We start from the raw sequence: 13,035 nt of genomic DNA on the forward strand, positions 1-13,035 counted from the left end.
CTGGCGGCGCTGCGCACCCTGCATGCCGTGCACGCCCCTATGGACGCGGCCGACCCGTTTGGGGACACCCCCAGGAGGCTGGCGCAGATCTACGGGCACACCGAGTGCGTCAGATTCCTGGAGATGTGAGTGTCGCGGAGTCTGAGAGCGTGGCGTTACGGCACCGCTGCCTTGGAGGGGTCCTCACAGCGCCCAGCCCCAAATCCGTGAGCTGGGTGCTGCCCAGGGCCCATCTATGGCCTCATGCTCCTCCAGGGATGGGCGCCACAGCTCTGGGCAGTGCCAGCACCTCACTGCTCTCAGTAAAAAAGTTCCCCCTGACATCTAATCTAAATCTCCCCGCCTTTAGTTTGAAATCATTCCCTCTCTCAGTTGAGCTATATTCGCTGATATGGCGAGTATATTTTATGTGTGCAGAAGCAGCTTAAAATAGATCCAAAGGCTCAGCCCTGTCTCATGCAGCCCACGTGCTCCAGGCCTCATTGGGTTAATGCTGGCAGCACCACGCGGCATGCTGGCCCATAGCTCCTGGCTGTGCCCCTTGGCACTGCTGTGACACCATGCAGGGCACCCCGAGGGGCTGGGAGGGGGTGGCAGGGGGGCTGGGATGGCACTGATGGGCAGTGCAGTGCCTCAGGGCTGGGGGTTGGATGGGGGGTTGCATGGCAGTTGGATGGGGGTTGGATGAGGGGTTGGAGGTGAGTTGGATGGGGGTTGGATGGAAGTTGGATGGGGGTTGGATGGAAGTTGGATGGGGGTTGGCATGCAGGGTTTCTGGGGAGTGGATGGAAGTTGGATGGGAGCTGGATGAGAGTTTGGCGGGGGGGTTGCTGGGATGAATTGACAGGTCAGTTGTTGTAATGATGGAAAAGGTAACTGAGTGGATGGCTGACAAGGTGTTTGACAAGATGACTGACAGAGCGACTGACAGGATGGGTGACATGATGATTGATGTGATGATTGACATGATGATTGACGTCCAGCCCAATGCACTGATGAGCACAGAGACCACAGCCTAAGGCGACTTGTGCAGCTGCTGAGTGGTGTTTTGTGATAAATGGCAAACTGGAGGTGGAGAAGGCGAGCAGCCATGTTTCAGAGCTGTCTGGCTCTGGATGAGCAGTGGCTGTAGCTGCAGCACAGCGTGGAGTTGTGTGCGTGCTCCAGTGCTGCACAGTGCAGATCTGTCCTCTGGTCACAGCCTTGGCCACTTTGGGATGTAAATGTGAGGGATATTGTGTTACATGGAGTCCCCGTCAGGATGGAGTATTTGCCTGCCAGGCAAAGAGGTGCTAGAAAAGACATTTTTAAAGTAACAGACAGAGTGGCTGTGCCCAAAGCAGGGCTGAAGGGCATTGCTAAGAGCCACAGAGCAGGGGTCAGATCAGGTGTTGGCACAAGTGCTTTTACCCAGAGGCAGTGAGACCCCGGCACTGCCCAGAGCTGTGGGTGCCCGAGGCCATGGCTGGGCCCCGAGCTGATGGGCAGGAGTGGGGCTGGGGGCTGAGAGGTCCTTTCTGACCCAACCAAGCTGCGCTTTTGTGATTGCATGAACACCCAAACCCTTCGTCAGCCCCAGCTCAACCCTTTCCTCCCCCACCAGTGCCTCGTGCAGGCGCAGTGTAGTTTGCATGGACATGCAAAGCACTGAAACCCTTCGGACGCTGAGTGACCTCTGAATAACAAAGTTGGAATTTGCATCAGATTTCTTTATACTTTCTGCACCAGTATGGCTGCGGACTCTCAGGTCGCCTAAATGGGAGATGAGCTGAGAGGTGACCTCACTGCTCCCTGCAGCTTCCCTAGGAGGGCAGTGTGGGGGCTGCAAGTCCCTGCCCCAGGAATCCCACAGCAAAGTGTGTTTATTTCCAGGTTGCCAACTTGTTCAGTGTCATTCAGTGTAGATGTGGGACCATGTGTGTTTAAGAGAAAGCACACAAGTATCACAAAAACTTGAGAACTTCTATAAATGGCAGCTGCTACTTCCCTGCTGAGTTGGGTGCGGGGTCTGAACTGCACAGATCCTCCCTGCGGGTTCCCATCTCCATCAGGCTGAGTGCTGTGGTGGTGGGGTGGGCTGGGGGTTTCTCATGGGTTGTTGATGATGATGTGCTGACCATGCCAACACACAGTCCTGTTTCCATGGATGTGCTCAGGAGTGCTGTGACTGAGCTGTGCTCAGGGTTTGAAGATAAACTTCCTTTCTTCCCCAGAGCAGAGGTGGAGAGCAGAAGCTACCGCCAGACAGCCGCGATGAGGGGAATGCCTTTGGACCAGGTGGATGAAGACTGGGAACTCAAGAAGGAGGAGCTGGAAAGAAACCCACCGTGTGCCCAGCACAGCTATGCAACCTCCGCTCAGAAGAAGATGCAGAGGAAGAGAAGGAAGCAGTAGTGTCACTGTGTGTTTGGGGCTGCTGAGAACTCACAGTGCGGAGCAGAGGCACTGGAGCATCTCAGGGGGAACCCGGGTGGGCAGCAGCAGAGATGGCTGCCAGGATGAGCCTCTGTGATGTGCTGCACATGCTGTTGTGCTCAGGGGGTGGGTAGGAGTGCTTCTGCCTGCCCGCCTAGTTGTCTGTATGCATCGGGTCTCAAACATCAGAATACTGCAGAAGGTGTTTAAATATACAAGTGCTGTAATTCACTCAACTGTATACAAATGTATAGAAATGAAATTCGCAGCACTCACCCATATTGCACGGGAGTGAAATCCTTTTGTTCCCGACTGGCTCAGGGACATCACTGTGGTGATGCCAGTGCCCTTTCTGTGTTTGCTTCCAGCCCTGAATCACCTGGGGGCTTTGGGGACTCATAGCCCCACTGCTGCCTCTCTTTTCCCTGCGGTGGGACAGAGCTGCTCCTGCTGAGGGGTGATGTGACACAGCTTAGTGGGAGCAAGGAGCATAGTGGGGCCTTTTGTGAAAGCATTTGGGATCATTGTGTTAAAGCAGCAACTACAGGGACACCAGCAGGGGAGGAAGGGAGGTATGGTGCCTGTTCTGTGAGGGCCATGCAGCAGCAAGAGGGGTCCAGATGGCACTAAGATCTGCTTCTGTCAGGAACATGTGGGTGGTGCATAGCATGTTCCATTGACAGGGTGGGATCCAGCAGAGTTTGGCAGCTCGTCTGGACCTGATCTGGTCAAAGCCGTGAACGACTCAGGTTCTGCTCTGTGCCTGATCTGTTTGCTGTGTAGCCAGCTGTGCTGGTTGCATGGCTGCCGGCAGATTCCTGCTCTACTCTCTCCCAATGCCACCTCATTGCAGCCTGGGGGAAAAAATGGGATGGAAGAGCTCCTGGGTTGAGACAACAGCAGGGAGATCAACTGCCATCACTCATTAAAAATGTTGAGCTTGGAAAATTAATTTATTGCCCATTGAGAAAACAGAATAGGATAGTGATAAACAAAGACAAAACTAAAATACCTTTTCACATGTCACCCTTCTTCCCAGGCTCAACTTTCCCCCTTCATTCCCAGCTCTTTGACCTCCTCCCTTCTGAGTGACACAGGGGTGGGCAGTGGGGCTCACACCTCCTCACACTCTTCTGCTCCAGTGTGGGTCCCTGCCATGGCCACAGCCCTTTGGAATAAGCTTCAGCATTGGCTCTGCATGGGCTGCAGCACCAACTGGCTGCTGCTGGGCTCGCTGTGCCCCGCTGTGGACCCATTACATGTTTTCCTAAATGTAAAACACATTCACAATATAAAAAAATTCAGGTGTGGTAATAAGGGACATGGTTTAATGGGGAAATATTAGTGGTAGGTGGACGGTTGGACTGGATCATCTTGGAGGTCTTTCCCAACCTTGGTGATTCTATGATTCATAGAATCCCAAAACAGCCTGGGTTGCAAAGGCCCACAGCACTCATCCAGTCCCAACCCCCTGCTGTGTGCAGGTCGCCAACCAGCAGCCCAGGCTGCCCAGAGCCACATCCAGCCTGGCCTTGAATGCCTGCAGGGATGGGGCATCCACAGCCTCCTTGGGCAACCTGTTCTGTGATTCCTGAGTGTTTTACAGAGCCAGAATCCACTGGTGGAACCAGGCCCAGTAGCATGGCAGCAGCAGATGGTGGTATCACCGAATCACAGGACTGCATCGCTTGGCTACCGACAGTAATTTATCTCAAAGAATTATTCAGATCAAGTGATAACAATAATTAATTCAACTCACGAGAATTTAATTCAATGATTTGTTTTACTTTAGAAGGAGAAGATAGAAGACCTATATCATCCACAGTGTCCTGAGGACTCCATTAGAGATGGCAGGACCTGAACTGAAGAACAAAGCATCAATGTTTTGGTGGGCTTCCTGGTGCAGTCCTTGCATTTTGCACAAGGCAGAATCCCTAGCACTATCCTTTCCAGTTTGGGATTGCTAAAAATCAGAATAAGGGAATGAACGACTGGAAAAGCATATTGAAGGACCAAAAGGAGTAACGTCAGGAGATTATTCTCATTGTTGTAATACACTGTTGACATCAAGATGATGTAATTAATGCAGTAGATGAAGAAGAAGGACAGAAGGGATTTCATGGCTTTGATGTGGGCGTCCGTGCTGAGGCTCCTGGCGGAGCTGTTCTGCATCTTGTGCTTGTGTCTGCAGAGGGAGAAGAGGAGGAGGAAGGCAGAGAAGGTTACTGTTATGAATGCCATGGAAAACCCAGATGTGCAGATTAAAATTATAGTGTGAAAATGTTCCCTTATTTCTTTGTTCACTTTCCAGAAAATCCCATGGGTGGTGAAATTGGTGCTGGTATTGTTCTCTTCATCAGTAACTTCGAGGAAAGGGCTGCAGTTGAGCAGGGACAGAACCACGGAGCTCAGCAGCAGCCATGGCACAATCCTGTCAATTTTGGCTTTCAGGAAGATGAAGAAGTGGTGCCTGAAATTGGCGATTTTTATACAGTAAAAAGCATAGAGGCAGGCAGAAGTCCACAAGTTGGAAGAGTTTAAAAAGCACAGAGAAATGGCAAAGGCGAGGGATACGCCTCTGCCTAAAAGATGCTGGGAAAATAACACTGAAATAATGATGTATATCCATGTGGCACACAAGTACCAAAACCTGAAGCAGCCCAGAAACAGCAAGATCTTCTCATTAGAGTTCATGCTTTTCTTTTTGAACCACGCCATGCAAGACACAGCCACAATGAAGGAATTGATCCACATGCCGGCCAGCGCCTGGAGCGTGAAGACGATCACGAAGGCATTACTGGATGAAGTTGTGTTGTACCCGTGCTGCTCTGCCATCCTGCACTGGGGGCAGCTCTTCTGTGCTGGAGCTGAGGTTAGCTGAGATGTCTGTCCTGCGTGAGGAAATGGAGCCCTTTATAGGGCTGGGGGGACCTCAGTGCTGCTCCCACCCAGAGCAGCGCAGGTGCTGGGATGTAAATGTGCCAGGTATCCCCTTACCCAGCATCGGTGTCAGCCTTCAGCATTTGAATTCCAGCTGATAGCAGGCAGGCTGTGTGAAACTCTGTCAGGCAAAGTTCCTCTAGGTTTGGGTTTGAGAGGAGCCTGGCATGCTGAGAGCAGTTACAACCAGATGGCAGCTGATGCTGTGCTGTAAATCTCCACAACCTGCCATCTAGCCATGAGAAGGAAGCTGGCAACTCTTCCTCTCTGCACCTGTTTCCTGGGGGCTATAAATGCTCCCTGAATATCACTGTCACATGCTCCTATTTGCATTTTTTGTTCCCAAAGAACTAGTTATAGCATTAGCAGGTTGAAATGCTGTGCAGAAGGCCTGGGGTTCATCTCAGCAACAGAGCACGTTCCTGTAACATCCATGCTGGTGATGCAGTAAGCAGACCTTGCATTCCCTCAAGCTGCCAGCCCTAAGCCCTTTCCTTGGCAGAGGGCACTGCTCCTGTCCCAGAGCTGCTGGCATCACTCAGGATGGTGCTGCAGGGCGTGTGAGCAGACAGGAGGAGCAGGGTTTGTCTCTGGAGAAGTCACAGAAATCCTAAATCGTTCCATAGCTCCTGATTCCTACAGGGGTTCCTGTACTGAGTGTGGCTATGAAATGAGCATGCAGGCCACTCTCAAAGTTCTTTACTGTGAGAGTGGTGAGGTGCTGGAACAGCTGCCCAGAGAGGCTGTGGATGCCCCGTCCATCCCTGGAGGTGTTCAAGGCCAGGTTGGATGGGGCCCTGGGCAGCCTGGGCTGCTGTGAAATGTGGAGGTTGGTGGCCCTGCATGGCACAGGGGGGTTGGAGCTTCGTGATCCTTGGGGTCCCTTCCAACCCAAACCATTCTGTGATTCTGTGATTCAGGCTGTGTGCCATCTCGGTGTATGGCTGTGTCCTGTAAGATTGTATTCTGCTCAGCATTTCAAGGTTCAACTTTAGAATCACAGAATCACAGAATGGCCCGGGTTGGAAGGGACCTCCAAGGTCGTGCAGCCCAACCCCCACCCAGCACCACCGTTTCCCACCAAACCACATCCCTCAGTACCACATATACACAGCTCTGAAGCACCTCCAGGGACAGTGACCACGTTACTGGGCAGCCCATTCCAGTGCCTTTTTGATGGTTTCTGCCTGTCAGTACTTCCAAAGGCTGAGCAGTGCAGGACATGCTGTGTGCGCAGGCAGGTGGCACTGATCAGCCTCTGGAATGGACTCCTGGAGGAGGTGCTGCTTAGCAGCACTGGTTCCTGTGCCTCTATGGTGCTCCCATCCTCACCTTCACCTTCTTTCTTGGGTCCAGGATGAGCTGGCACTGCAATTATCTGCCAGTTTGGAACTGTGCAGTCTACATTTCAGACCCCAAACTCTGTTGAAGCCAGAGGTGAGGATGCAATGTTTTTAGGTTAGTGGAAGACTGTCAGTCATCAGGCGGGGAATTACACCAAGCCGTGTCAGTGACTGACTTAGGTGTGTTACTTCTTTGGGTAGCTGAGGATGCTGATGGAGGCAGCTGAGTGAGGACATGTCTGAAGAAAGCTCAGGGAAGTCAGGGCAGTAAGCATAGTGCTGAATTCAACTTGTTCAACTGCTCCTGGGGGGGAGCATCCTCTGAGCTGAACCAAACCCACACCAACACCACACTCTTAAGCAACACAGCTCACAGAGCCCTCAGCAGCAGCTCTTATTCAGCTTCTGCTTTCTGGTTTGTGCTCATCTGAAGGAAGCTGCTTGGTTTCACACTACTGGTGGCCCAGATATGAATCTTCAGTACCTTCAGTTCTACCCCAGGGCTTCGGTGACATTACCCTGGGACAGTCTCATTTCCTGGCAGCGGCTGTGGTATGCTTTGTGTTCTGGGGCATTTTGTCGCATTGTGCTGACAGAGCAGAGGATGGGATGAAAGATTTTTTGTCTTCTCTTCATACATATGTGAGGAGAACATAAATTATTTTTTGAGAGGAAGTTTTTCCCCCAGAGGGCGGTGAGGCAGTGGAACAGGTTGCCCAAGGAGGCTGTGGATGCCCCATCCCTGCAGGCATTCAAGGCCAGGCTGGATGTGGCTCTGGGCAGCCTGGGCTGCTGGTTGGCGACCTGCACACAGCAGGGGGTTGGGACTGGGTGAGCGCTGTAGGCCTTTGCAACCCAGGCCAGTCTATCATTCTGGTTCTATTTCCATTTTTTTTTTAAAAAAAAAGGTCTGTAGATGAGCTGTCCATGCTGGGACTATGCCTGGACAAGGGCAGTAAATAAAGATGTTACACTAGCATGCAGTGGCTGGGACCCACTCAGCTCTGCATGGGGAGTTTGGCGTTGAAAAACAAGAGTACAAAACAAGAGTCTCATATGCTGTGTTTTTTAAGAAGATGTAGATCAGCTGCTTAAAACACAGCTGTTTGTTGCCAGTCCAAATCCATCTCCTCTGGCACAACTCTAGAATGGGAAGGGATCTCCCAGGCTTCATTATCAACCAGCCTATGTGGGTATTTTACCCCTGGTGAATTTCAGATGGCACCGGGTACCTCTGTTTAAGCAGTGGGATGGATGCATGGTTGTACTGGGGCCCGAGGCACACAGCACATACACAGGCACTACAGGGCACGCAGTTAGGTTTAATGGCTTGAGGCTGAGCTTAGTTCTGGTTCGGGTGTTTGAAACTGGAATGGATCCTGTCTCCATGACCACTGCCTTTCCCCTTTGATCACATGAGAATGCCCGGTGAGCAGCCTAGGTTAGCCAAGCAGTTGGGCTATCAGGTGTGTAACTTCTGCCCACATCCCATTCCACCTAAACACCAACTGCGATGCTTGAAGCCCTTGGTGGTTTCAGGATACATGGCTGGGAAAAATGGTGAAACTTCCTTGGGGCAGATGTTACGAAATTGTCCTGGAAATCCTCATTCAGCCCAGATGCCCCTTTGGAGCAGACAGGACTGGTGTGTTGCAGTGCGGTGATGGCTGTTTGCAGAGCATGTTTGGGCACTTACTGGTTAAGGAGAGGTGGGCTGGTTGGGGAGGTGCTGTGGTCTTTCAGAAAAACATCCTGTAGTTCTTGGTATGTCACACAGCCTAAATTGATGTTTATCTCATTTCAGAAACAGAAAGGCTGCTTTCTGAAGGTGATAAACACAGAATCACAGAATCATAGGGGTTGGAAAGGACCTCTGGAGATCCCCATTCAGTAGTGGACCCACATTTTCCCTGGAACAGAAAAGTTCACAACTGGCTCACCTGCATTCCGGGTTGCCTGGTTACTATTGCCTGTTTTTCTGAACTCCACCATCTCATCACTGCGGCATCCCAAACTGCTCCCAGCTGTCCCTTCCCCAACCATCCCTTCCTTGTCAGTGAGAACCAGATCCAGCAGCACATCTCTGCTCATCGGCTCTTCTGCTGCCTGCATCAGAAAGTTATTTTCAGTATGATCGTACTGGAATGTGCTGCAGCTGTAAACAAACACCAGTGAGAGTGTTGGTAAGGCTCAAATGTTAACACAAGTAAGTTTGCTTCAGCAACAGCAGGAGAGAAGCAGCTGCTCTGAGAAGGAACTCCTTCAGATGTCACTTTCCCATTCCCTGCATCGTGTCTGAAGGGTGGGTGATAAGCACTTCTGTTGTGATAGCACTGCATTGCTTGCACTGGATGCACTCCGGTTTTGTGCAGTCCTCTGAGCTGCTGTTGTAACATTTGCTGTCCAGATCTGCTCTGCTCATGCTGCGCTGCTGTTGGCCAGACAGGGTGACACACCTTGCTATTGGTGTGGCAGTGCAGTCCGAGAGGAGCTCAATGCAGACTGAGCCTATTTAAGCAACATCATTCAGTCTGGCTGAGATCTCCGGATAAGCAGGGCAGGAAATCCTGATGCAGGAACACACGTGTTGCTCTGCTGCACCCTTCAGGCATTATCTCTTCATAACAGCCCCAGCTCAGCACAGGCTGCAGGGAAATGCAAAGAAATTTTTTCCCCCAGAGGGTGGTGAGGCAGTGGAACAGGTTGCCCAAGGAGGCTGTGGATGCCCCATCCCTGCAGGCATTCAAGGCCAGGCTGGATGTGGCTCTGGGCAGCCTGGGCTGCTGGTTGGCGACCTGCACACAGTAGGGGGTTGGAACTGGATGAGCGCTGTGGGCCTTTGCAACCCAGGCCATTCTATCATTTTATGATACTATGAATTAGAAATGAGAACATTCAGAACATTCTGTCTTCTGGTTTCCATCTAATTGCAGGGACTACTTTAAAGTTTGAATTTGGGGCTGGTAAATACAGGAGAGGTCTGTAAGATTTTAACACTGCGTTACTACTGGTTTACACCACTAAATTGTTCAGACTTTACTCAGGAGCTGAGAACACACAGCAATGTGCCAAAAGCTCTGAGCAATGCCCTGGATGTGCAAAGCCTGCCTTCCTTTCCCAGCCCTCAGTTTATCAAGCAAGATGATGCTCTCTCCTGATGGCTCTGACCTATCCCTAGGATTTAGAATAATAGAATCATAGAACCATAGAATTGCTCAACCATCCTACCCCAACTCTAACAGCTCTCCACTAAATCATGGCCCTGAGCACCACATCCAAACGGTTTTAAACACAGCCAGAGATGGTGACTCAAACACCTCCCTGGGCAGCACAGTCCAGTGCTTTAGGATTTTTTACCATGACTGTATTCACATACTGTGGGATGAATGGGAGGTACAATGCAGATCTGACATGCTTGAGAATTATCAGTAGAAGCATGCCCCTTTTTGTAGCGTTAGAATGGCTTCACTTAAGAGGGAATGCCAACTTGCTGACACGCGGACCATTGCTGAGCCATGGGTGAGGCATTCTGAAGGGGCATTGTGCAGTTGGCTTTATTTTGGTCTTGCCTAATCACAGACATCTGATTTTTTGTCTGGGGTTTGCACAAACCTCTGCCAAACAGTGATTGTTTCCTTGATGATTTCAATACCCCATATGAGAATGAGTCAACCTTGCACTATGGGCCACATTCTTTCAACACCAGTTACAACACCCCTTCCACCACAACAAAACTTCCCAAATTTTCTGAGATTATTGGGCAAAGGTTGGATTTCTGCAGGGTTGTCCTGCTGAGGTTGAAAGCCATGTACAGCTGCAGTAAATTCACCTTCTCACACACGTATTTGAAAATCCTTACTCAGCCTTCATGGTAACACAGATGGGGTCACATGAGAGGAGCAGAAGCACTGCACCCTTGGGATCCTCTTGCAGTCCTAAAAGAAAAGATAACTCTTCTGCAGCAGCAAGCTCCATGGTGACCAAATGGCCATTTGATTATGGAATACTATTTGAGTGAACTGGGAGTCTAATTGCTTTTGTTCTCACAGTTTTTCCTTTAAGATTAACTGTAATGGTAACCATTTCCTACCTGGATGATGATCTCATGCTGTTCATGGTAAAATCTTCAAGCTGTAGGAGTCTGGAATTAGAATTTCTGAAATCAGTGCATTTCAAGTTCCTTGTTCTGCCTTTGCAACGTTTGATAAGACAAGTGGGGCCGGGAGCATGAATGGGGAAAAGCATGCTTCCCAGCTTCACTAGCAAAGCGGGAATGGCAATGCTGCAGCCATTGCATAGTACCGACTTACTGTCACCAGATATATGGATGTTCCCACTGACTTCAGCAGAACTGCTCATGATTTACACCCTGAAATGAGAAATGGGCCAAAGAACCTCATCCTGTCAGCCTGAGAGAAATGATGGGTGTCTGACTGGGAGAACTGGTGAGCAGAGGCTGAGGTGGTTCATACAAGGACGTACTCAGCTGAGAGTGGGGAGAAGAGACGATATGGTTCTCTGGGGAAAAAACATCATTTGTGAGTGGTGACAGAGATGTGAAACTCTCTGTTGTTTTCATTTGTATTAGGAATGTATTTCCTGAATATTCCTGAATACAGCATGGAAGCATTCTGGGATGGGGTTAACAGGGAAGCTCTGACTTGATACTGGCAGACATAAAAGACATGACCCCATTCCTGGCAGCTTTGAGCCTCACCTTCTTGGGCTGCAGCGCTTAGGATATATCAGTATCCATGGGATGGTGCAAAGCAGACAGATGGTGCTGAGGGGGGCCATGTTGGGCAGACTGGGGGATGGAGGCCATGCTTTGGAGGGTAACTGTGCAGATTTTTGTTGTTTTTTTGTGTGTTTTTTTGTTTTTGAAGTCATTAGACTTCACCGTGCTTTTTATAGATGTGAAAAGGAAGAGACACACAGAGATAAATAAATTATTACAAGTACCCAGTCCAGGGCTGTCCAAATAGGAAGCTGAGTTTCACAGAGGAGCAGCATGAGGTGGTGTTGGCAGTGCTCGTTGCCCAGTGCAGGGCCTGGCTGCAGCCTGCAGCTCCGTGGTTCTGGGAGATGTGCAGGCAGTGGAAGAAGCAGCACCTGGCAGTGGGGAGAGGGTGTTCTGCTGCTCTCATCCTGCGGGGGTCCATATTGACATGGGTGGAGGGCACCCAACAAGTGGCAAAAGCCAGCATGTGAAAGACCCACCAGGCAGGGAGCAAAACAAAGAGGAGGATTTCTTGTTGGTGAGGAAAAAGAGCTCTCTTGTTTTTAGAAGAACAAGTGTGCCTGTTGCTTTGTTGGCCGTACTCTTGTGGTTTTCAGGATTTGCTGACCCCAAGGCTCTGGCTGCATGATGGAGCACGTGGTGCAGGAGCTGATGCACGGCTTTTGCTGTTGCAGCACTCAGCTTCCAGGCAGACAGCAAACAGTGCACCCATGGGTGCAGCAGCCATAGGGCCATGCAGATGGAAAATGCATCGCCTGTAGAGAGGTGATGTGGTGAGCTTTTAGAAATAATGCGGCCAGCAGGAGCAGGGAGGTGATCATCCCCTGTACTCAGCTCTGGTGAGGCCGCACCTCAAGTATTGTGTTCAGTTTGGGGCCCCTCACTACAGGAAAGACATTGAGGCCCTGGAGCGTGTCCAGAGAAGGGCAACGAAACTGGTGAGGGGTCTGGAGCACAAGTCTTATCAGGAGCAGCTGAGGGAGCTGGGATTATTCAGTGCGGAGAAGAGGAGGCTCAGGGGAGACCTCATTGCACTGCACAACTTCCTGAGGGGAGGTTGGGGTGTGGAGAGGTTTGGCCTCTGCTCCCAGGCAATGAACAGGACCCGGGGAAATGGCTGCAAGTCGTAGCAGAGGAGGTTTAGGTTAGACATGAGGAAGAACTTTTTCTCTCAGAGGGTGGTCAGGCACTGGAATGGCTGCACAGGGAGGTGGTGGAGTCGCCGTCCCTGGCAGTGCTCAAGAGGCGTCTGGATGAGGAGCTGCGAGATCTGGTTCAGTGCTTGTGGTGGCAGTGGTGATGGGAGGGCGGTTGATCTTGCAGGTTGTTTCCAACCTTGTGATTCTATGATTCTATGATTCTATGACCCCAAGGATCACGAAGCTCCAACCCCCCTGTGCCATGCAGGGCCACCAATCTCCACATTTCACAGCAGCCCAGGCTGCCCAGGGCCCCATCCAACCTGGCCTTGAACACCTCCAGGGATAGACGGGGATCCACAGCCTCTCAGGGCAGCCTGTCCTGGTAGAAGCACACTCTCAGTGTGTCTGTAGGTGACACTAAGCTGAGCAGTGTTCTGCATGCAGGAGGGAAGGG

At 50.9% G+C, this 13,035-nt stretch overlaps 2 protein-coding genes across 2 annotated transcripts in view; one reads left to right on the plus strand and one right to left on the minus strand.

Moving 5' to 3' along the window:
* Positions 1–3,363, plus strand: part of ANKRD66 (ankyrin repeat domain 66) — a 4,326-nt gene extending 963 nt beyond the window's left edge. Inside the window, exons 2-3 of the mRNA XM_010708188.3 lie at positions 1–125; positions 2,214–3,363. Coding sequence (XP_010706490.1) covers positions 1–125; positions 2,214–2,394 — 306 coding nt within the window. The 3' untranslated portion in view covers positions 2,395–3,363. The remainder of the gene's footprint in view (positions 126–2,213) is intronic.
* An 867-nt stretch (positions 3,364–4,230) lies between these two features.
* LOC100550893 (taste receptor type 2 member 9-like) lies at positions 4,231–6,092 on the minus strand. The gene has a single exon (XM_003204660.4). The coding sequence runs from the start codon at positions 5,248–5,250 to the stop codon at positions 4,231–4,233; it is 1,020 nt and encodes a 339-aa protein (XP_003204708.1). The 5' UTR covers positions 5,251–6,092.
* Positions 6,093–13,035: the final 6,943 nt, after the last annotated feature.

Source organism: Meleagris gallopavo, chromosome 2 (genome assembly GCF_000146605.3).
Source record: "Meleagris gallopavo isolate NT-WF06-2002-E0010 breed Aviagen turkey brand Nicholas breeding stock chromosome 2, Turkey_5.1, whole genome shotgun sequence".
In the NCBI taxonomy this organism is placed as follows: Eukaryota; Metazoa; Chordata; class Aves; order Galliformes; family Phasianidae; genus Meleagris; species Meleagris gallopavo.

Excerpts from the sequence above, each read along its gene's own strand:
- LOC100550893 (XM_003204660.4), bottom strand. The coding sequence starts at position 5,250 with ATGGCAGAGCAGCACGGGTACAACACAACTTCATCCAGTAATGCCTTC.